Here is a 22,272-nt window from a genome sequence, read left to right as displayed (position 1 = left end):
TACATTAATGGTGCGAGGACTACATTAGTGATGCAAGGTGTACATTAATGGTGCAATGACTACATTAATGGTGCAAGGAGTAAGTTAATGGTGCAAGGAGTACATTAATGGTGCGAGGACTACATTAGTGATGCGAGGTGTACATTAATGGTGCAAGGAGTACATTAATGGTGCGAGGAGTACATTAATGGTGCGAGGACTACATTAATGGTGCAAGGAGTACATTAATGGTGCGAGGAGTACATTAATGGTGCGAGGAGTACATTAATGGTGCGAGGAGTACATTAATGGTGCGAGGACTACATTAATGATGCGAGGTGTACATTAATGGTGCAAGGACTACATTAGTGATGCGAGGTGTACATTAATGGTGCAAGGACTACATTAATGGTGCGAGGACTACATAAATGGTGAGAGGACTACATTAATGGTGCGAGGACTACATTAGTGATGCAAGGTGTACATTAAAGGTGCAAGGACTACATTAATGGTGCGAGGACTACATTAGTGATGCGAGGTGTACATTAATGGTGCAAGGACTACATTAGTGATGCGAGGTGTACATTAATGGTGCAAGGACTACATTAATGGTGCGAGGACTACATTAATGGTGCGAGGACTACATTAGTGATGCAAGGTGTACATTAAAGGTGCAAGGACTACATTAATGGTGCGAGGACTACATTAATGGTGCGAGGACTACATTAATGGTGCGAGCTGTACATTAATGGTGCAAGGACTACATTAATGGTGCAATGACTACATTAATGGTGCGAGGACTACATTAGTGATGCGAGGTGTACATTAATGGTGCAAGGACTACATTAGTGATGCGAGGTGTACATTAATGGTGCGAGGACTACATTAGTGATGCAAGGTGTACATTAAAGGTGCAAGGACTACATTAATGGTGCAAGGACTACATTAATGGTGCGAGGACTACATTAATGGTGCGAGCTGTACATTAATGGTGCAAGGACTACATTAATGGTGCAATGACTACATTAATGGTGCAAGGAGTAAGTTAATTGTGCAATGACTACATTAATGGTGCAAGGAGTAAGTTAATGGTGCAATGAGTACATTAATGGTGCAAAGAGTAAGTTAATGGTGCAAGGACTACATTAATGGTGCAAGGAGTACATTAATGGTGCAAGGACTACATTAGTGATGCGAGGTGTACATTAATGGTGCAAGGACTACATTAATGGTGCAAGGACTACATTAATGGTGCGAGGAGTACATTAATGGTGCGAGGAGTACATTAATGGTGCGAGGACTACATTAATGGTGCAAGGACTACATTAATGGTGCGAGGACTACATTAGTGATGCGAGGTGTACATTAATGGTGCGAGGACTACATTAATGGTGCAAGGACTACATTAATGGTGCAATGACTACATTAATGGTGCAAGGACTACATTTAATGGTGCGAGGACTACATTAATGGTGCGAGGACTACATTAGTGATGCAAGGTGTACATTAATGGTGCAAGGACTACATTAATGGTGCAAGTTAATGGTGCAAGGAGTAAGTTAATGGTGCAAGGAGTAAGTTAACGGTGCAAGGACTACAGTAATGGTGCGAGGAATACATTAATGGTGCAAGGACTACAGTAATGGTGCGAGGAATACATTAATGGTGCAAGGACTACAGTAATGGTGCGAGGACTACATTAATGGTGCAAGGACTACAGTAATGGTGCGAGGACTACATTAATGGTGCTCATCAGTATGGAAAAATTGACGAAAGATCGTACCACAGCAAGTTTTAATTGTGATGAGACCAGACTTTTCTGGAAGAAGATGCCAAAGCAGGCTTATTTCACAGCGGAGGAGAAGAGCTACCTCTCGTTCAGGAGCACCCCTTCCACACACACACGGCCCCTTCCCACCGGTCCCTCCCTTTGTTTGCTCCGTTCTCATCAGCTCCTCTTTTGCCAATGTTAATGTAAGTGGATTTTACTTTTGGAAATGCTTATTATTGTAGCAATATGGTTGTTAACATTAATAATTTTGTGATTTCTGATTGATTTTGAGGGCACCAAAGGGACTTCTGTGTGTGTGCGGGTGTTGGCAGAGCGGGGTAGCAGCTTGTTGTTGTTTTGGCGAGATTTAAAGAGAAAGTTGATCTATCACCTCTGTTATGTTTGTCTTAATACGCAGAACTGCGTAGCACATTATATTGTGATTCATGTGTACAAACCTTGACTAAAATATGGACTTTTGTCGAGGCTGGAACCCATTATTCATATTTAAATGGTTTCTTAGGGAGAATGTTGCTTCACTATACAAACCTTTCCATTAAGGAACCAATTAAGTCCGTAAATCGGAGCTCCACTGTACATACTTTTATCAATTTGTTGTGTGGAAAGTTGGAAAAGGTTTGATGAAGTAAAATGAGTGAAACAGAGAACAATGGTAGATATGAAAAACTCTAAATTAATAACCATGTAGAATGGACTTATGCTGTCATGGAATTAAAGTAGAGTGTTGACACCAAGTGGTCACAATAATTTGTCAAGCTCACGATGCAGTAAGTCGAATGATACGGACACATTTGTTACTGGATACTTTCTCATAAGCCTTGGAGACTCTGTATGTGTAAGTCATATGCATACCTGCCAACTTTTGAAATCAGAAAAACCTAGTAGCCAGGGTCCAGGGGCCGCAGACCCCGGTAGGTCCAGGACAAAGTCCTGGTGGGGGGTTCAGGTTTGCCCCCCGACGCAAAATGATTGATTGCATTCAGACAGGTTAAAATGTTGCTAAAACCATCACTTTTCTATCAGTCACAGTGACTTTTCAAAACTAAAATATTACAGCAAAAATCATATGGGTTGATTGACATGTTTATTCTGTAAGCTAACTTCAATAGTTTGAAATTGTTTTGTTTTGAACATGTTATCGTTATCACAAATAAAAAGATATACTGTACACAGAAATTATTTTTGATTTATTGTTTATGTAATAAAAGATTTACTTAAAATTTTATGTTTTGTGAGTTTTTTTATGGAGGAGCAGCGGCTTTACTTTGAGCTCCCCTCGGATGACAGAGCTTCTCCACATCGAGAGGAGCCAGATGAGGTGGTTCGGGCATCTGGTCAGGATGCCACCCGAGCGCCTCCCTAAGGAGGTGTTTAGGGCATGTCCGACCGGTAGGAGGCCACGAGGAAGACCCAGGACACGTTGGGAAGACTATGTCTCCCGGCTGGCCTGGGAACGCCTCGGGATCCCCCGGGAGGAGCTGGACGAAGTGGCTGGGGAGAGGGAAGTCTGGGCTTCCCTGCTTAGGCTGCTGCCCCCGCGACCCGACCTCGGATAAGCGGAAGAAGATGGAGTTTTTTTATGCTACGAACTGTACTTACCGGCGATGTAAACCGAAGGAGACATTTCCGCAATGAAAGCTGCAACACCCTTTTTAGATCCCATCATCACTGCAGCATTATCGGCAGCAAAGCAAACCAAATTCTGCCAAGGAATTTCGTTTGAGTCTATTTCTTCCGCGAGTATTTTGTAAATGTTTGCGCCTGTGGAAGCCGTATTGCATTCCCTCAAAGACAGAAGTACTGACAATACTTTTCCAATGTCGTCATCGAAATATCAAACACAAATGGGGTACAGTTTTACATCGTCATAATCGGTGCTGCCGTCAGTCGACATGCTAAATGGTTCCGTCTTCATGACATCGGCGATACTTTTTGAGGATTCTGTTCCAAGACACTGAATAATGTTTGATGTTTTGGTTCGACCACATCCATATTTTTTGGCGATTTTCGAGTCGGGAAACATTTTCCGAAATAATTGTCCCATGTGGAGTCTTGTTCACGAGTGAGGGAAGAGTGGATCGTGAGATCGACAGGCGGATCGGTGCGGCGTCTTCAGTAATGCGGACGCTGTATCGATCCGTAGTGGTGAAGAAGGAGCTGAGCCGGAAGGCAAAGCTCTCAATTTACCGGTCGATCTACGTTCCCATCCTCACCTATGGTCATGAGCTTTGGGTTATGACCGAAAGGACAAGATCACGGGTACAAGCGGCCGAAATGAGTTTCCTCCGCCGGGTGGCGGGGCTCTCCCTTAGAGATAGGGTGAGAAGCTCTGTCATCCGGGGGGAGCTCAAAGTAAAGCCGCTGCTCCTCCACATCGAGAGGAGCCAGATGAGGTGGTTCGGGCATCTAGTCAGGATGCCACCCGAGCGCCTCCCTAGGGAGTTGTTTAGGGCACGTCCGACCGGTAGGAGGCCACGAGGAAGACCCAGGACACGTTGGGAAGACTATGTCTCCCGGCTGGCCTGGGAACGCCTCGGCATCCCCCGGGAAGAGCTGGACGAAGTGGCTGGGGAGAGGGAAGTCTGGGCTTCCCTGCTTAGGCTGCTGCCCCCGCAACCCGACCTCGGATAAGCGGAAGAAGATGGATGGATGGAATTGTCCCATGTGATCAGCCAGTGCGATTGGTGGTCCATGCTCAATTATTGCCTCCGTAAATAAAACTTCGGCATTTATCACATCCAAAGAATCTGTTTGGGCGACGAAAAACGTTGAAAGTTTTCCACTTGTATCGCTAGCAACGGCATTAGACTCGTGTTCTTTTGTCCCAACGTGGTCTTTTACATCGCTAATTCCTCCGTGTCCGATCGAAAAATCTTGTCTGCACAAGGTGCAATTCGCGTAGTTTTCACCCTTTTTGGAACGGATAATTATTCCCGGATAGGCTTTTGAATATTCTTCACGGAATGACTGCGGTTTTCTTTTCGGTTTAAGACTCGTTTGCGATTTTTCTCCGGCTGATTCCATGATCGTTCGCTCGTTTGGAAACAATGGCAACAGGTGCCTCGTGCTTGGCAGCGGTGCTATAAATAGCCTCGCGGAATGGCTCGATAGGAAGTTACGGGAAGCAGGTCGAATGTCATTGTTGTTACGCGATTTCGTGAATAAAACTTAAAAATGTTTTATTTTTTTTAATTAATGAAAAACCGTATTTTTTATCACTGCAACCGTAACCCGGAAAAGGTTGATGAAAACCGTACTAATTACGGGAAAACCGGAGTAGTTGGCAGGTATGCTAGCCCTCATAAAACCCATCGAATCCAATTTTTTGTGTGCTGATAACAGACTAATATCTGATATCGATACGAAATAGGGAGACTACTCTGATAATAAATATTGCCATAGAAAATGTTGCATAAAGAAAAGCAGACAAATCCAACTCTTACTTGGTTGATCCCTCGGGGCAATCGGGTGCAATGGCGGAGGTGTGTCCGAGGACGAATCCGGGGATCCAGCCTTCAGCAGCGGGGCCTTGCTCAGTCGCCGCCCGGAAGACGAGGAACATGTTCTGCTGGTTGCTGGCCAAAATCTGCACCACCTCGCCTTGCATGACGCTGATCTCATCCTCCTTCACCGCCATGTAGTCCTGCGTCACCAACATGGTGGACACGCTACTGCTGCTGCTAGTTTCACTCTGTCACAGGGAAGAAACAACATCTTATCATTCGTTCTCAGCTCTTTTCATGTCCATGTCAGCTGGATTTCATTCTGGAAGAAAAAGGAAGATAAGAAGATGATTCTTTGGCTCCAGGAAAGGATGAAAGTGGGGTTAGTTGCAGCTAAGAGGACATTTGAGGAGCGCGAGAGGTGAAGGAAGGCCAGGAGGAGGAGTTCAGGGGTTAGTAAAGCTTGGAAATCAAGAGGCAGCCTCGACAGTTTGTCCACCAGAGAAGGTTCTGCTAGTCTTCAGCAGACAGATTAGTCTGCTGCGAGACAGGAGTCGGGACAGACCGGGCCTCCCTCTGCGTCTGTGTTAGTCGGATGGACACCAGGCAGCAGGTCTTACCCCGTTACTCTGAGTGGACTGCTCGCTGGCGGACGAGCAGGTGCTCATGCGGTCAGCGTCCTTGCTGTGCGTGGAGTGCCTGTGGCTTTGATTTGGGTTCCCAGAGCCGGTCTGGATCTGGTTCGAGTTCTGACGGACCGGACTCTCTCCCGCTTCCCCTGGAAAGGTGAACGAGCCAGGGCGGCTCGCTGGAGAGCCTGGCATGGAGCTCCAGAATCCAGAGCCGGACTTCTGGCTGGGACTGGCAGGGGTAGGAGGGAGGACGTCCTTGGCAAAGGCGGGGGGAACCAGAGGGGGCACGGCTCCAGGCCGCTGTTTGGGCGTGGTGGGCAATGACGCCACTGGGGATCGGACCATGGGAGCTACTGCGTTTGTAGGGGTCTGTGCTTGCTCCTCTGGGGTTTTACCCTGTGGGCTGCCCCCTGGAGGGAGAAGAGGGGGAGGAACAGGACGGGGACTCGGACCTGGATCATAAGCGAGCACAACTCAAACCTCAAGCAATTTCTGATTGTACAGACGGGCCACACAAAGCCGTACCTGACATCTTGTTGGGGCCGTCAGGGTCGGCCCCGGGGTGTTGGCGGAGGGGTTGTGGCAGGCGAGACGGCTGGGGGATCCTGGATGGTCGACGGCAGCCACTTTGGGGCAGGATGGCGCTGCTGGCCTGGGAACTTCCTGGCACGTTAGAACCAGTGCTGCCTTCGCCTGGAGCTCCCACACACGACCCCCCACTGGCACCAACATGGTTCCTCTGGTACTCTATCGGTGAGGTCATACAATAAGAAACCATGGCGCTCTCTAAAATGGGACATTTTCATGTCGGCTCACCATTGAGAAAATTGCGTTGGCTCTCCAGTATTTGGCTGATCTGAAGCGTCCATACCTCTCGCACCCCTGGGTGAGAGGAGTGCAGCACAAAGGACTCCACTGTGCCGTTGGTGGAGCGAGACGTGAGCATGAACTTGCAGGGGTCGCCCTCCACGTTGTCTTCTAGACCTAAACTGCTAACCTGGAGCAGGAGACACAGCCATCACAGACTGGCCCAGGTTGTGGTGTCAACACTTACCTTGACGCTGCTCCTATAGAGGAAGCCAGGCAGGGTGCAGCCTTTCTTCTTGTCTAGCGGCTCGCTGAAGATGAGGAGCTGCTCAAAGAGGAAGACTCTCCTCTCTTTCATGCGGCCGAGCACACTGCTCTCTGCATCAGACACCATGAACGTGTCCTGCAGTAGAAGACGGCCCTGGGCTACCATCTTACCCTGGGGAGGGAGAAGGGGTGTACGTCATAGCTGCTCCTTTGGAAGGTGACCACCATACTTGTGCAACCTTAACATTGACTAAAACACTTACTTACGCTTAGGATCTAGAAGGGACCTTCTCATAAGTCAGCATTAAATATATATATACCGTATTTTCCGCACCATAAGCCGCCCTGGGTTATAAGCCGCGCCTTCAATGAACGGCATATTTCAAAACTTTGTCCACCTATAAGCCGCCCCGTGTTATAAGCCGCATCTAACTGCGCTAAAGGAATGTCAAAAAAACAGTCAGATAGGTCAGTCAAACTTTAATAATATATTAAAAACCAGCGTGATGTGGGCGCGCATGGAGTCGTATATCAACATGGACGGAGCTGCGTGAAAAAAGCCACCCGGCCTCTTCGCGTAAACTTCCCTTAACCACTCGCTCATCTTTTCTTCATCCATCCATCCCTTCGAGGTAGCTTTTATGATGACGCCGGCTGGAAAGGTCTCTTTTGGCAAGGTCTTCCTTTTGAATATCACCATGGGTGGAAGTTTCTGGCCATTAGCATGGCAAGCTAGAACCACAGTGAAGGATGACTTCTCATTCCCTGTGGTGCGAATATTCACCGTACGTGCTCCCGTTGTATCCACAGTGCGGTTCACAGGAATATCAAAAGTCAGTGGAACCTCGTCCATGTTGATAATGTTCTCTGGCCGGATCTTTTTTTCAGCTATCTTGTTTTTACAATATGCACGGAAAGTAGCCAGCTTTTCTTGAAAGTCTTTAGGCAGTTGCTGTGAAATAGTAGTCCGTGTGCGGATGGAGAGATTGCGTCTTTTCATGAACCGGAAACCTGTCGCTTAGTAGGAGCCATTTTGTGGTCTTTACAGATGTAAACACACAAAGGAAATGAAACGTAATATCCGCGCGCTTCTTCTTCTTCTACGGGGGCGGGTGGTTGCTTACAGTAGAAGAAGAAGCGCTTCCTATTCTATGGGGGCGGGTGCTTACCTTGGCGGTTGCTTGCCGTAGAAGAAGAAGCGCTTCCGCTTCTACAGGGAAAAAAGATGGCGGCTGTTTACCGTAGTTGCGAGACCTAAACTTTATGAAAATGAATCTTAATATTAATCCATATATAAAGCGCACCGGGTTATAAGCCGCACTGTCAGCTTTTGAGTAAATTTGTGGTTTTTAGGTGCGGCTAATAGTGCGGAAAATACGGTATATATATATATATTTTTTTTTTTTTTTTTTCTTTCTTTCAACACTTGAAATCTTTGAACAACTTCTTGATATACTACTTATTGATATCAAGTCTGCGATGAGATGGCGACTTGTCCAGGGTGTACCCCGCCTTCTGCCCGAATGCAGCTGAGATAGGCTCCAGCACCCCCCGTGACCTCAAAAGGGACAAGCGGTAGAAAATGGATGGATGGAATGGATTGATATCAAGTTTTGATCATTGTTTATGTTTTATGGCTTTTTGTCAAAAATATGTTTGTTTTTTTATAATGGGGAAAATGCAAAATGTGCAATGGTTCTAAAAATTATTTGTAGAGTGGAATATTTGTGATTGTGTAGTTGCAGCCTTGAATAGGCCAATAATTCATGAGAAGATTGATGTTTGATACAGTAAACCAAAAATATATATATTTACAGTGCCTACTGAGCTAAAATGAGAGAAAGCAGGCAGGACTTGGTCGAGATTACTGAGTTCACTAAGTCTTTTATATATAACTGACCGATATTATTTTAATTGCATTTAAGCGGTTGAATGGCAGTTTAACTAATTTACACTCATCAAATCGCTGACAATTATGTTCATGGTTTTCTGGCGCCATCTGGTGGTTAAGGGGCCCAATTAAACCAAAACAATATTTTAATGTTTTTCAAATCAGCAAGAATGAGATTAATTTGATTTTCATGGAAAAAGCATTCTACATACATACATTGTACATATATACTCACAGACATACATACATACATTGTACATACATACATACATACATACATACATACATACATACATACATACATACTAGAGATGCGCGGATAGGCAATTATTTCATCCGCAACCGCATCAGAAAGTCGTCAACCATCCGCCATCCACCCGATGTAACATTTGATCAGAACCGCACCCGCCCGTTGTTATACATCTAATATAGACGATGCAAGGCATTAGTGAGGTTATAAAGCTTTTGCCTGTTAAAGAAAGGAGACTGATCCAATGCAGCACAGACATTCGCGTGCCACGCTGTCACGACCCAGACGCACACCAGTGCGCAATCATATGGGAGCCGCGCTGAGCGCACCTCTAAGCGCGTCTCGCTGCCGGCGACGGCCGGGTATGGGCCCGACGCTCCAGCGCCATTCATTTTCAGGGCTAGTTGATTCGGCAGGTGGGTTGTTACACACTCCTTAGCGGGTTCCAACTTCCATGGCCATCGTCCTGCTGTCTACATCAACCAGGGTGAGCCCCACCCCTTTCGTGAGCGCACTGCGCGCGGAGTGACCCCTGTTACGCGCCCCCGGCCACGGGGGTGGCGGGCAGGTAAGCTGCTTACCTGCTGCGCGTGACGCCGGCCGCGGCGAAGGCGGACGAGGCGGGGTGTCGGTGCGGTGGGCGCTGTGGTGACCCTGGACGTGCGTCGGGCCCTTCTCGCGGATCGCCTCAGCTACGGCTCCCGGTGGGGCCCTCTCGGGGGAAGGGGCCTCGGTCCCGGACCCCGGCGAGGCGTCGGGGGCCTTCTCCGCTCCGTAAAAGTGTCCATCTCTTTTTTTTTTTTTCTTCTGTTGTGGCATATGCAGCAGGTGCCTGCTCGTTTTTCGTATGTGGGTAACAACATTTAACTATGTATATATATTTCCGAATTGGTTTAACTGCCACCCGCTTGAATCTATTTAAAATCAAATTTTTTTTTATTTCAACCACCCGACCCGACCCGCGGATAAAATCTAATTTTTTTAAATTTCATCCGCCCGATCCGCGGATAATCCGCGGACTCCGCGGTTGTGCCCGCAAACCGCGCATCTCTAATACATACATAGTACATACATATTCACACACATACATACATAGTACATACATACTCACACACATACAGACATTGTACATACATCCACTGTACATACATACATACATACATAGGGCCTAATTTACTAAGATCCAAATACCACGCGCTAAGCAGCATGTGTAATCCATACAATTGTGTGAACTGTTAGTGGGCGTGATCTACTAAGACTGCGTGTACAATTGAAAAGTGGTGTAGACTGCTCTACTTGAATGAGGATCTTGCGAGTACTATACGGGGCATCACCGCAGAGACACTCTGCACATTCATGTCATCATGCCCCTATGCTATGTTTTCAAACAAGCAAGAGACATGTACCACTTTATAGGGGCGTTTTAGAAGCAGCCGTCCAGTGCATTTACATTAAAACCACCTTTTTTCTTTTTTTTCTTTTTTCTTTATTCATTTATTTTATTTAATCGCTGGAGGTGTACTCAACATGCAAAAAAATGCATACTTCAAGAATTTTTTTCATGTAGGAAATATGTTAACATGTAGTGAAAAAAACGAACAAATACTAAAGACTGACTACGAAAGGACACCAAAATGCATCAATTGAATTATTTTTTTGAAATCAGCCCCTTAAGTCACACAAATTACAATTACCGTATTTTCCGCACTATTAGCCGCACCTAAAAACCACAAATTTACTCAAAAGCTGACAGTGCGGCTTTTAACCCGGTGCGCTTTATATATGGATTAATATTACGATTCATTTTCATAAAGTTTCGATCTCGCAACTTCGGTAAACAGCCGCCATCTTTTTTCCCGGTAGAACAGGAAGCGCTTCTTCTTCTACACAAGCAACCGCCAAGGTAAGCACCCGCCCCCATAGAACAGGAAGCGCTTCTTCTTCTACTGTAAGCAACCACCCGCCCGCGTAGAAGAAGAAAAAGGGCGCGGATATTACCGTACGTTTCATTTCCTTTGTGTGTTTACATCTGTAAAGACCACACAATGGCTCCTACTAAGCGACAGGGATCCGGTTCATGAAAAGACGCAATCTCTCCATCCGCACACGGATTACTATTTCACAGCAACTGATATTCCTGTGAACCGCACTGTGGATACAACGGGAGCACGTACGGTGAATATTCGCACCACAGGGAATGAGAAGTCATCCTTCACTGTGGTTCTAGCTTGCCATGCTAATGGCCAGAAACTTCCACCCATGGTGATATTCAAAAGGAAGACCTTGCCAAAAGAGACCTTTCCAGCCGGCGTCATCATAAAAGCTAACTCGAAGGGATGGATGAAGAAAAGATGAGCGAGTGGTTAAGGTAAGTTTAAGTTTATGCGAAGAGGCCGGGTGGCTTTTTTCACGCAGCTCTGTCCATGTTGATATACGTATGTTTGTGATTGCACATTTGCGTACATTTTGGGAGTGAACAGAGTTGTTAGAACGCTGGTTTTTAATATATTATTAAAGTTTGACTGACCTATCTGACTGTTTTTTTGACATTCCTTTAGCGCAGTTAGATGCGGCTTACAACACCGGGCGGCTTATAGGTGGACAAAGTTTTGAAATATGCCGTTCATTGAAGGCGCGGCTTTTAACCCAGGGCGCCTTATGGTGCGGAAAATACGGTATAAAAGGATGTTGCTAAATAGACGATATGCTTAATAGTTTTCTATTTCTGACCGTCCGAAATGTTGACACACACACAGAGAGGATTTTCTGTCTGTGCAGCGCGAGCACAGATACTGCATCCATGTGTGTGCCAGTTTAGACGTACTTTTCAAAAGTGCCAAATAAAACGCTAAACAGTGCAGGCAACACGGTGATGAGTGGTGATAAATCACATTGCCCGTGCTGTTTATTATATTTGCATCTTTTCCTCCCAGTTTTGTCGTCGTTATGATTATCAGCATGTATTCCTCATATTAATGAAGACAGACGCAAAATTGATTGCACGTCTTATTCTGCTCACTTAAGAGACGTAATTCACGTTTGGTAGATCAGCTTTGCGCGAGTTATCAAGTTTGCACGTGTTTTAGTACACGCAAACTTGTAGTCAATCTTACTGTACATACACATATACATACATACACACACTACTGCAGACAATCACACCTCTTCAAACATAATAATGTTGTTCATTGGCATTTTGGTGTTATTACTATTTACTTCAACAACTGGTTCATATTTGTATACCGTATTTTCCGCACTATAAGGCGCACCTAAAAACCACAAATTTTCTCAAAAGCTGACAGTGCGCCTTATAACCCGGTGCGCTTTATATATGGATTAATATTAAGATTCATTTTCATAAAGTTTCGGTCTCGTAACTACGGTAAACAGCCGCCATCTTTTTTCCCGGTAGAACAGGAAGCGCTTCTTCTTCTACGCAAGCAACCGCCAAGGTAAGCACCCGCCCCCATAGAACAGGAAGCGCTTCTTCTTCTACTGTAAGCAACCACCCGCCCGCGTAGAAGAAGAAAAAGCGCGCGGATATTACCGTACGTTTCATTTCCTTTGTGTGTTTACATCTGTAAAGACCACAAAATGGCTCCTACTAAGCGACAGGGATCCGGTTCATGAAAAGACGCAATCTCTCCATCCGCACACGGATTACTATTTCACAGCAACTGATATTCCTGTGAACCGCACTGTGGATACAACGGGAGCACGTACGGTGAATATTCGCACCACAGGGAATGAGAAGTCATCCTTCACTGTGGTTCTAGCTTGCCATGCTAATGGCCAGAAACTTCCACCCCATGGTGATATTCAAAAGGAAGACCTTGCCAAAAGAGACCTTTCCAGCCGGCGTCATCATAAAAGCTAACTCGAAGGGACGGATGAAGAAAAGATGAGCGAGTGGTTAAGGTAAGTTTAAGTTTACGCGAAGAGGCCGGGTGGCTTTTTTCACGCAGCTTCGTCCATGTTGATATACGATTCCATGCGCGCCCACATCACGCTGGTTTTAATATATTATTAAAGTTTGACTGACCTATTTGACTGTTTTTTTGACATTCCTTTAGCGCAGTTAGATGCGGCTTACAACACGGGGCGGCTTATAGGTGGACAAAATTTTGAAATATGCCGTTCATTGAAGGCGCGGCTTATAACCCAGGGCGCCTTATGGTGCGGAAAATACGGTATATGGTATTTGCTGATGTAGTTCTGTTGTCTTATTCCCCTTTTGTCCCCTCAAATCCCCCCCGTCTTCTTTTTTCCCTGCTTTCATTCCCTTCCTTCTCTGGTCTGGCTGCACCAAACACTAAACAAATCCATTTAATGAAGTCAAATACAAATCATTTTGGGCCCTAGAGGCTGCACAAGGGTTAAAGTTGAAGTAAAAATCAGCAGTACTGCATCACTTGAGTAACAGTTAGAACATACTGCAGTTCTTTTCATGTAGATATGAATGAATAAAATACAAGCATACAAATCTATTAGGATGACAAAAAAAGAAAAAGGAAGCTTGGAATAAAACAATGTTGCAGTATTGGTAAAAGTGCTATCCCTAGTACGTAAATAGTCAATTATTTCCTACTTACATCAAACCCCTGAAGCCGGCCCACATTCATCATGTCGTTGCACCTTTTAGGCACGATGCACATCACCTCCACTGCTTTCTGCAACAAATGGACATAATTATTTAAAAAAAATACAATTGTTGAGATGTTGTAAAAAAAGAAAAAAAAAAAAAAGGATATTTCTTGGCTTACCTCCAGATCCACACACTCCAGCCCCGCCTTTTTAGAGTGTTTTAGCAAGTCCTGAAACAAAGTAGATGTCAAGGTCAGTGGTGGGCAGAGGTGGGTAGTAACGCGCTACATTTACTCCGTTACATCTACTTGAGTAACTTTTGGGATAAATTGTACTTCTAAGAGTAGTTTTAATGCAACATACTTTTACTTTTACTTAAGTATATTTATAGAGAAGGAACGCTACTTTTACTCCGCTACTTTTATCTACATTCAGCTCGCTACTCGCTACTAATTTTTATCGATCTGTTAATGCACGCTTTGTGTGTTTTGGTCTGTCAGACAGACCTTCAAAGTGCCTGCCTTACTGGTGACGTTTCACTTCGTTCCACCAATCAGATGCAGTCACTGGTGACGTTGGACCAATCAAACAGAGCCAGGGGGTCACATGACCTGACTTAAACAAGTTGAAAAACTTATTGGGGTGTTACCATTTAGTGGTCAATTGTACGGAATATGTACTGTACTGTGCAATCTACTAATAAAAGTTCCAATCAATCAATCAAAAGTGTGAAGGAAAAAATATACTTTTTTATTTCAACCGTACATCCCGTCAAAAGCCTAAAGACTGACTGCACAGTTCCTGTCTTCACAATAAAAGTGCCGCTCCATCGCGCCTGCGCTTTCAAAACAAAAGTCTCCGAAAGCCAGCGCAAACAAGCTAGCAAGCTAAGGAGTTTGACGCCAATATATTTCTTGTAAAGTGTATAAAAACGAATATGGAAGCTGGACAAATAAGATGCCAAAAACCCACCACTTTCATGTGGTATTAGACAGAAAGGAGGAACTTTTCTTCTCCTCCATTTGAAAACGTGGACGTTATCATCACTACTGTCTGATTACAATCAACGCAAGTCATCAGAATCAGGTAATACACCAACTTATATTCTAGTCTTCATGAAAGAAAGGAATCTATATGTGTTAAACATGCATGTATATTCATTAAAACATCTTTAACATGTAAACAAAAACAGCAAAATAAATACATATAAATTATATACTGTATATATCAATGTATATGTATGTGTATATATATATATATATATATATATATATATATATATATATGTGTGTGTGTATGTTACTCATCAGTTACTCAGTACTCGAGTAGTTTTTTCACAACATACTTTTTACTTTTACTCAAGTAAATATTTGGGTGACTACTCCTTACTTTTACTTGAGTAATAAATCTCTAAAGTAACAGTACTCTTACTTGAGTACAATTTCTGGCTACTCTACCCACCTCTGGTGGTGGGACACCACAAAGATCTGTTTCTAAGTATGGTACTCAGTTGTCATACACATTTCCACCACTTGTGGCAGTAATGCATCAGTCATATGACTGAGTGACGCATGACAAGCGCAGACAATCAGAAGAAGTCTGAAACCACGGAGAAGCTTCTTTTGTGCAAGAATGATGAACAATTATTGTTATGTATTTTTCAACAGGTTTTAGAAGTTTCTTATTTTGTTCAGCATGTGGTGCGTGCTGCTTCATGTCTTCAATAATAGGCAAGAACAACAGCGAGTACCTGCGGCTGAGGCGAGCGTTCAACAGATTTGGTTTACATACAATTTTATTGATACATCAATAATTATATTTTGACGCAAATACGCCGATATATCAATGTGATATTTATTAAGGCAGTGATTCTCAAACTGTGGTGTGCAGGCTCCATCTAGTGAATTAAATATTCAAACTGTGTGTCATGTTACAATGGCCAAAAGTATCAAATATACTGTAATGAATATTTAGTATATTTGGAGAAGCACTAACTAAGGCTGAAACGACGTAGTCGACGTCATCAGTTACGTAAATACGTCGACGCCTATTTTATGCTTCGACGCGTCGCATATTTACGTCACACTGCCGTCATGACGCCAGCGCAGAGTGGAAAAAGGTTTAGTTCATTACAGATAACCCAGAGTTGTGCCAAAAGTATGTAAGATTTAATATTTCTCTTTGTGGGTGTGGCGCACCTGTTGCGCTGGTGAGATTGGCGGGGGGGGGGGGGGGGGTTGTGTGTATGTAGCGTGCTTAGTCTGGAGGCTAAATACACACAGTGTGTTATGTAACTGTTGTTTAGTGTTGATATTCTTTGCTTAGTTTGATAAATGTTGGAGCAGTTTGCTTCATCAGGAGGGTGAAGTCGCTCAACTTAAAGTGTTGGATTTAACTGTGTTGGATCATTGGCTGCTGGTGAGGGCATAGAAAAAGGGGCATTTTTCTACCAGTAGACAGCGTTTAAGATTGAGTGTTTCACTGCTAAATTAATAATATATTTATATTGAATATGGATTTTAAATATGTATCTAAATAGGTGGTTAATTGGTTAGGTATTTATGTTTTTTGCATATTGGGTTTTCTGTTGCATTTATCTATTGTGTTTCTGGGTGTAAATGTATGTATTTTATATGTATCTTGGTGCATTTATGTTGAGACAATTTATTTAAAATCTGTTTTAACTTAAAGGGAAAAGATGTGTCCATTTTCTTGCACTTGTTTAATGGTTAAGAGTTTGATAGCCTAATTAATAGTTGTAAATTATGGGATTGATAATTGATTGATTTTTTTACAGCATGTTAATCTTGTGGTGTTTTGTCCTTAAAGGTTTTTCACCTACTAAAGAAGCTAAAGGCTACTAAAGGCTACTAAAGGCTACTAAAGACAGCTAATGACAGCTAAAGAAACTAAAGTCTACCAACACTGCTAAAGACTGCTAAAAAGACTAAAGAAAAAAGAAGCTGCTTCTTCGTTGGAAAAACTGTTGCAAACTAAAGGAAAATAAAAGGAAAAAGTAACTACGGTCTGGTCTTTTGAGTGAAATCCAGAAGCCACATTCAGCATTGGTACATCCCTTCAAGTGTGGGATAAGCACAGCGAAAAAAGCAAAACACTTGACAGTTGTTGTATGCACACTGTGTCGAGCGGAAATGGCCTATCATAGCAGCACAACGGCTATGAAGGAACATTTGAAAAGAAAACACCCGACAGCGTTCTTGCCATCACCATCAACTAGTCAATCGTCCGCGTGAGTATACGTTGTCATCATTACACAAAAACATGAATGTGTCATTTGTATCTGCGTTGTAAATTCATAAACTAAAACACAGTTTCGCTCTGAGAGGTGCGTTTGGCGTGCCTGTTCAGTGTTTACAAAGACGCGCTCCTCTTTAACGCTAACGTTAATTAGTTGTGCAAATACCTTTTACAACATTAACAGTTACATATACTATGTACAAACGAACAATTAACTTTCACTTTAATCATACTATCATTGTTGTGTTATTAAGCAAAATAAGCAATACTTTTACTTTTGTTGAAATGTTTACACTGTTACAGAATATTTCGTTTTGCACTTTTTTGTATTGGATGTTTATCTTTATTTTTGCACATTTTAAAGCAAAATAAGCAATACTTTTACTTTAGAAATGCTTGTACTATTGCAGAATATTAAGATTTGCACTGGATGTTTACTTTTATATTTGCACATTAAAAAGCAAATAAGCTACTTTTAATTTTGTTAAATGTTAAAAGTTTTAAATTGTTACAGAATATTTTGTCATGTTGTTGTCAATTTTGACTGAGAGGCCATACTTTTTTTTTTGTAAATAAAAGTCATGCCTTTTGAAAAAACTGGCCTACATTTATTTTTTCATCTTCATTTTAAATAAAAAAATAATCGGTAAAAGGAAAAATAATCTATAGATTAATCGAAAAAAATAATCTATAGATTAACCGATTAATCGAAACAAATAATCTATAGATTAATCGATAGAAAAATAATCGTTAGCTGCAGCCTTAGCACTAACCTTCAGCAGCAGTTGGTACTTCATGATCCTCTGCACCGGCTTGATGAGCAAGTCTGTGATCTGCAGTCTCTGGCCAAGCCGCTGCTTCAGGTCCTGTGCCGGGGTCAAAGGTCAATGAAAAGGCTGCCACGTATGCCGCCAAATTCTTTCTAGTGTACCTCAAAATAGGTGTCAAGGTAGTCCGAGACAATGAGCTCAGACTTGGGCTTGTTCTGACAATACACCACGTACATGTTGAGCCTCCGCTCCTACACGGTAGTTAGGATCAACAAATGGTTACAAGAGTGGGGGGAAAAAAAAGAGGTGTAGGAATTCATTGGTGACAAACCTGTTTGAGGAAGAGGGGTCCCAGTCTGTCGGGGTCCTCTAAACATTTCTCTAACTCGCCGAGGAAGAAGCTGAGCAGAGAGAGATGAAAGTGAGCTGGTAGCACAACAATCTGTCACGTTCTTCTTATTGTGCTCCTTACTCTTTGTGCCAGTCAAAGATTTGATGGATGTTGCCAAATACCATTTTGTCTTTGCCCTTCATGTCATCAGGGACGCCCTCCTCCTTCATCCTGTTCATGTAACCCTGAGCACACACACACACACACACACACCACAATCTTCTTAACTCTCAGGAGCTCACAAAGTCCTATCTGCGGTCTCCGCCTGCACGTAGGCCTGGGCCGATAACACATTTGACTTACACATTTTGGCTGATAAACAATATTATCGTCAATAATCATTTTTAAATTAACCACTGATGAAATTATAATCCATAATAATGCAAGTATACTCTTTCCACTGCAATAAACTTGCATTGATTGTAACAGCGTGAATGTAATATCCAATTTCAATAAACAAATAATAAAACAATATATATATTATGTCAGCAAAAAATTGCCCTTAATTAAAAACCACAACCAAAAGCCACAAAATAGGTTCTGTATCTGTTAAAGAGGGGATGGGGAACCCTCAAATATACACACCTGAAGCAATAAATAAAACGGTTATAACTACAAATATTCACCAAGTTGTATTTATTTGTCAAATACCTCAAATAAATATCTACACAATACTCTTTCTTGGCAGAGGAAACATTAATTATTAGGGCCCGCATGGCCCATTGCATAAGGACTCCCAGAGGGAGTCCTTATGCAATGGGACATAAGGACCTATTGAATTTGTAAGGTTTTATTCTTTCTTCTTCTTATTATTATTATTATTCCGCAACTTTGCGCTGTAATTTGACCCCTTTAACATAATTCAAAACTCACCAAATTTTACACACACATCAGTAATATAGGGCAAAACTTTTTATCAAAAAACCAAACCTCAAAACTCAAAATTTAGGAAAAAAAAAAAACTAGACTGCCTGTAACTCCCACTAGGAAGGTCGGAGAGACATGAAACAAAAACCTTTATGTAGGTGTGACTTAGACCTAGATTTCATAATTGTATATCGTCGGGCAAAAATCAACAGGAAGTTGGCAATTCCCCCTTCAAGACAAAAAAGTACTAAAAACAGTCACTTTTGCCTCTTTGAGCTGTAATTTGACCCCCTTAACATGCTTCAAAACTCACCAAACTGAACACACACATCAGGACTGGCTAAAATTGTGATTTAATGAAAGAAACCTAACCCCAAATCTCAAAATTGTGCTCTACCGCAATTTTTTAATAAAACGCAGAAAAAACTGCTCCTCGGAAGAAAAAAATGACAAAACTGCCTCTAACTCCCACTGGGAAAGTCAGAGAGACATGAAACAAAAACCTCTATGTAGGTCTCACTTAGACCTACTTTTCATAAATTGACAACCCTCAGCAAAAATCAACAGGAAGTTTGCAATTTCCCCTTCAAAACAAAATTTTTTTTTATAAACCAGTCACTTCTCTTCAAACATTATCTCCTCTGAGCGCGTTTGTCGTTTCGGCTTCAAACTAACACAGGAGAGAGATTAAACCCTTCCAAATAAAAGTTATCGAAATAATTTTTAAAACTGCTCCGGTTTTGATTTTATGAGCCTTCAAAGAACCGCTGCGCTGATGCTGCTGCGCTGATGCTGCTGCGCTGCTGTTTTCTCAAGATGGCTGCTTAAAAGCAGGAAGCACCAACGTGCCCACACAATGCAGACAACGTAGGTACACTACACAAAAGTATTGGGACACTTCGGACTAAAAGTAGACAAAAGTATTGGGACACTTATGACTACCACTGGACAAAAGTATTGGGACATTTAGGCCGAAAACTGGACAAAAGTATTGGGATACTTGGGACTAAAACTTGACAAAAGTATTGGGACACTTAGGACTAGCACCTGCCAAATACGCGGGCCCGACCAATGCTGCTTGCAGCTTTAATTGTTCTTGCTTCTGAAGAGCCACATTGGTATTTGTGTGTTTCAATATGTTTCTCTTATTCCATTTTAATTTATAAATGTTTTAGAACTTTTTTTTAATAAATGCAAATTGGGTGCTCACTTCGTTTCACTTTCGGTTTATGAGACAGAGGGAATTCACTTCCTGTTACACATCTCCGTCTGTTTCAACTTGAAGTTTATATCCATCACTTTGTGCAAAGACAGCACAGCCTTTATGTTCAATGTGAATACTGGATGTTTACAGTCATGTGTTCATACAACTTTAGATGTTCATGTTTTCATGTTAGCATTTAAAATAGCTAGCAAGCTAACGCTAGTCGGTCTATAATCCTATCACCTATTATCGAGGCTGGCAAACTTCTTATTGTTCTATAGAATATGAAAGGTGGAGTAGCATTGTGATGCAAAGTCCAGACTTCAAAAATGGTATATGTTTCTAAATGGTGTAAGTATGTCAAATAAAAGCAGATGTATTATTAATCATGTCCAGCAGGATTTGGTCATTATGGTCATTTCTAGGTGCTCTCGGTGCAGGAAGGCAGCAGCTTTCAAAGCAGCAATGGCACAACATCACCTTTCTATTAGTGGAAAACACTTTGTCATCAACCCTCAAAGTATTAGCAGCGGTTTGGTTGCAGAGGAAGCCAACACTGCCATCTAATGCTCAAATGTCTTTGAAATTCCTACAAATGCCTAACTCATTATTTGTTGTTATCACCTGTAACTGCCTCAGGTCTCTACTGGCTTAGTCAGTAAATAAATATTACACAAACTATTTGACTACATTTAGCTTTGTTGTTAACTTTATATGTGCAATCCCTCGCCACTTAATGCTTTAAACTTTGAAGCTTCACTATCACATTATTTTATTTTATTTTTAAACAATTCTTACATATTTTGGCTTAAATTTAAGTTTTAATTCAGGGCTGTCCCGATTGCATCTAAATACAATCTTACTTGTGCAGAGCTGCACAGCCAGTTAACATCTAAATGTCCTCCAATAAGCACACCATTTCTTCTATTTCAGTCAAGTCATTTCCAAAACAAAACATGCTAGGCTACCAGCAAGCAGTAGCACACACGCGAGACATGCGTAATAATCACTGAACAATATTGCGATGTAAAACAGCACATTTGTCAATATAAACAAGTATCAGATAATATACCTGCCAACTTTTGAAATCAGAAAAACCTAGTAGCCAGGGTCCAGGGGCCGCAGGCCCCGGTAGGTCCAGGACAAAGTCCTGGTGGGGGGTTCAGGGGGGCTTCTCCCCCCGACGCAAAATGATTGATTGCATTCAGACAGGTTAAAATGTTGCTAAAACCATCACTTTTCTATCAGTCACAGTGACTTTTCAAAACAAAAATATTACAGCAAAAATCATATGGGTTGATTGACATGTTTATTCTGTAAACTAACTTCAATAGTTTGAAATTATTTTGACAGTTAATGCCAGTTATCCTGTCAACCTTTCACAAGACTTCAATTTGTTAATTGAAAGTATAAACAGTATAAACACTTTTTACAGTAAACAAATGGTAAAACAGTACTAAACAATTCCATTAAAAAAAAATTGGTGTCATTATTAACTTTCTGTCCAAGCTTGTATAATCTACTGCCTTGTTCAATTGTAAAAAATATTCTGTGCCTAAAATTCACATTTCTATCACAATTATCATACTGTAAACATGGTAAGCTAACTTCATTAAAATTAATAGTCCTGTCAATAGCATGGAATTACAATTCAAATGTAGTTTTTTTGTAAGCCTTTCAAAAGAATTCAAAATATGAAAAATTAATGAAAATTAATTTAAGCCATCAGACACTTGAAAAGTGGCACATCACATCTCTAATGTAATCATTTTAACTTTTCAACAGAAATAGCACTGCAAAAATATTAAGGACATACTTCTGTATTTTGGTAGTTATGCTGTCAACATTTAACAAGATTTCTTCAACTTGGACTTGAAAGCATAAATAGTATAAACACTTTTAACAGTATAACAGTACTAAACAATTCCAATAGATAACATTGGTGTCATTACCTTTTTGTGGCTAAAATCCAAAGTTTTCCACTTGTATCGCTAGCAACGGTATTAGACTTGTGTTTTTTTGTCCCAACGTGGTCTTTTACATCGCTAATTCCTCCGTGTCCGATCGAAAAATCTTGTCTGCACAAGGTGCAATTCGCGTAGTTTTCACCCTTTTTGGAACGGATAATTATTCCCGG

The 22,272-nt window shown here is 42.1% G+C and overlaps 1 protein-coding gene across 3 annotated transcripts in view; it reads right to left on the bottom strand.

Annotated features, from left to right (window-relative positions):
* LOC133620811 (triple functional domain protein-like) overlaps positions 1 to 22,272 on the bottom strand; it is a 263,468-nt gene that overhangs the window by 23,767 nt on the left and 217,429 nt on the right. For all 3 annotated transcript variants that reach the window (XM_061982390.2, XM_061982387.2, XM_061982388.2), the window contains 11 exons: positions 18,146 to 18,249; positions 18,005 to 18,074; positions 17,835 to 17,924; positions 17,677 to 17,769; positions 13,825 to 13,875; positions 13,654 to 13,731; positions 6,901 to 7,092; positions 6,663 to 6,843; positions 6,372 to 6,593; positions 5,835 to 6,298; positions 5,215 to 5,462 (listed from right to left, as the gene is read on the bottom strand). In XM_061982390.2, coding sequence (XP_061838374.2) covers positions 5,215 to 5,462; positions 5,835 to 6,298; positions 6,372 to 6,593; positions 6,663 to 6,843; positions 6,901 to 7,092; positions 13,654 to 13,731; positions 13,825 to 13,875; positions 17,677 to 17,769; positions 17,835 to 17,924; positions 18,005 to 18,074; positions 18,146 to 18,249 — 1,793 coding nt within the window. The remainder of the gene's footprint in view (positions 1 to 5,214; positions 5,463 to 5,834; positions 6,299 to 6,371; positions 6,594 to 6,662; positions 6,844 to 6,900; positions 7,093 to 13,653; positions 13,732 to 13,824; positions 13,876 to 17,676; positions 17,770 to 17,834; positions 17,925 to 18,004; positions 18,075 to 18,145; positions 18,250 to 22,272) is intronic.

The sequence above is a fragment of the Nerophis lumbriciformis genome, linkage group LG21 (assembly GCF_033978685.3).
Source record: "Nerophis lumbriciformis linkage group LG21, RoL_Nlum_v2.1, whole genome shotgun sequence".
Lineage (NCBI taxonomy): Eukaryota > Metazoa > Chordata > Actinopteri > Syngnathiformes > Syngnathidae > Nerophis > Nerophis lumbriciformis.
This window is presented reverse-complemented; position numbering and strand designations above follow the sequence as displayed.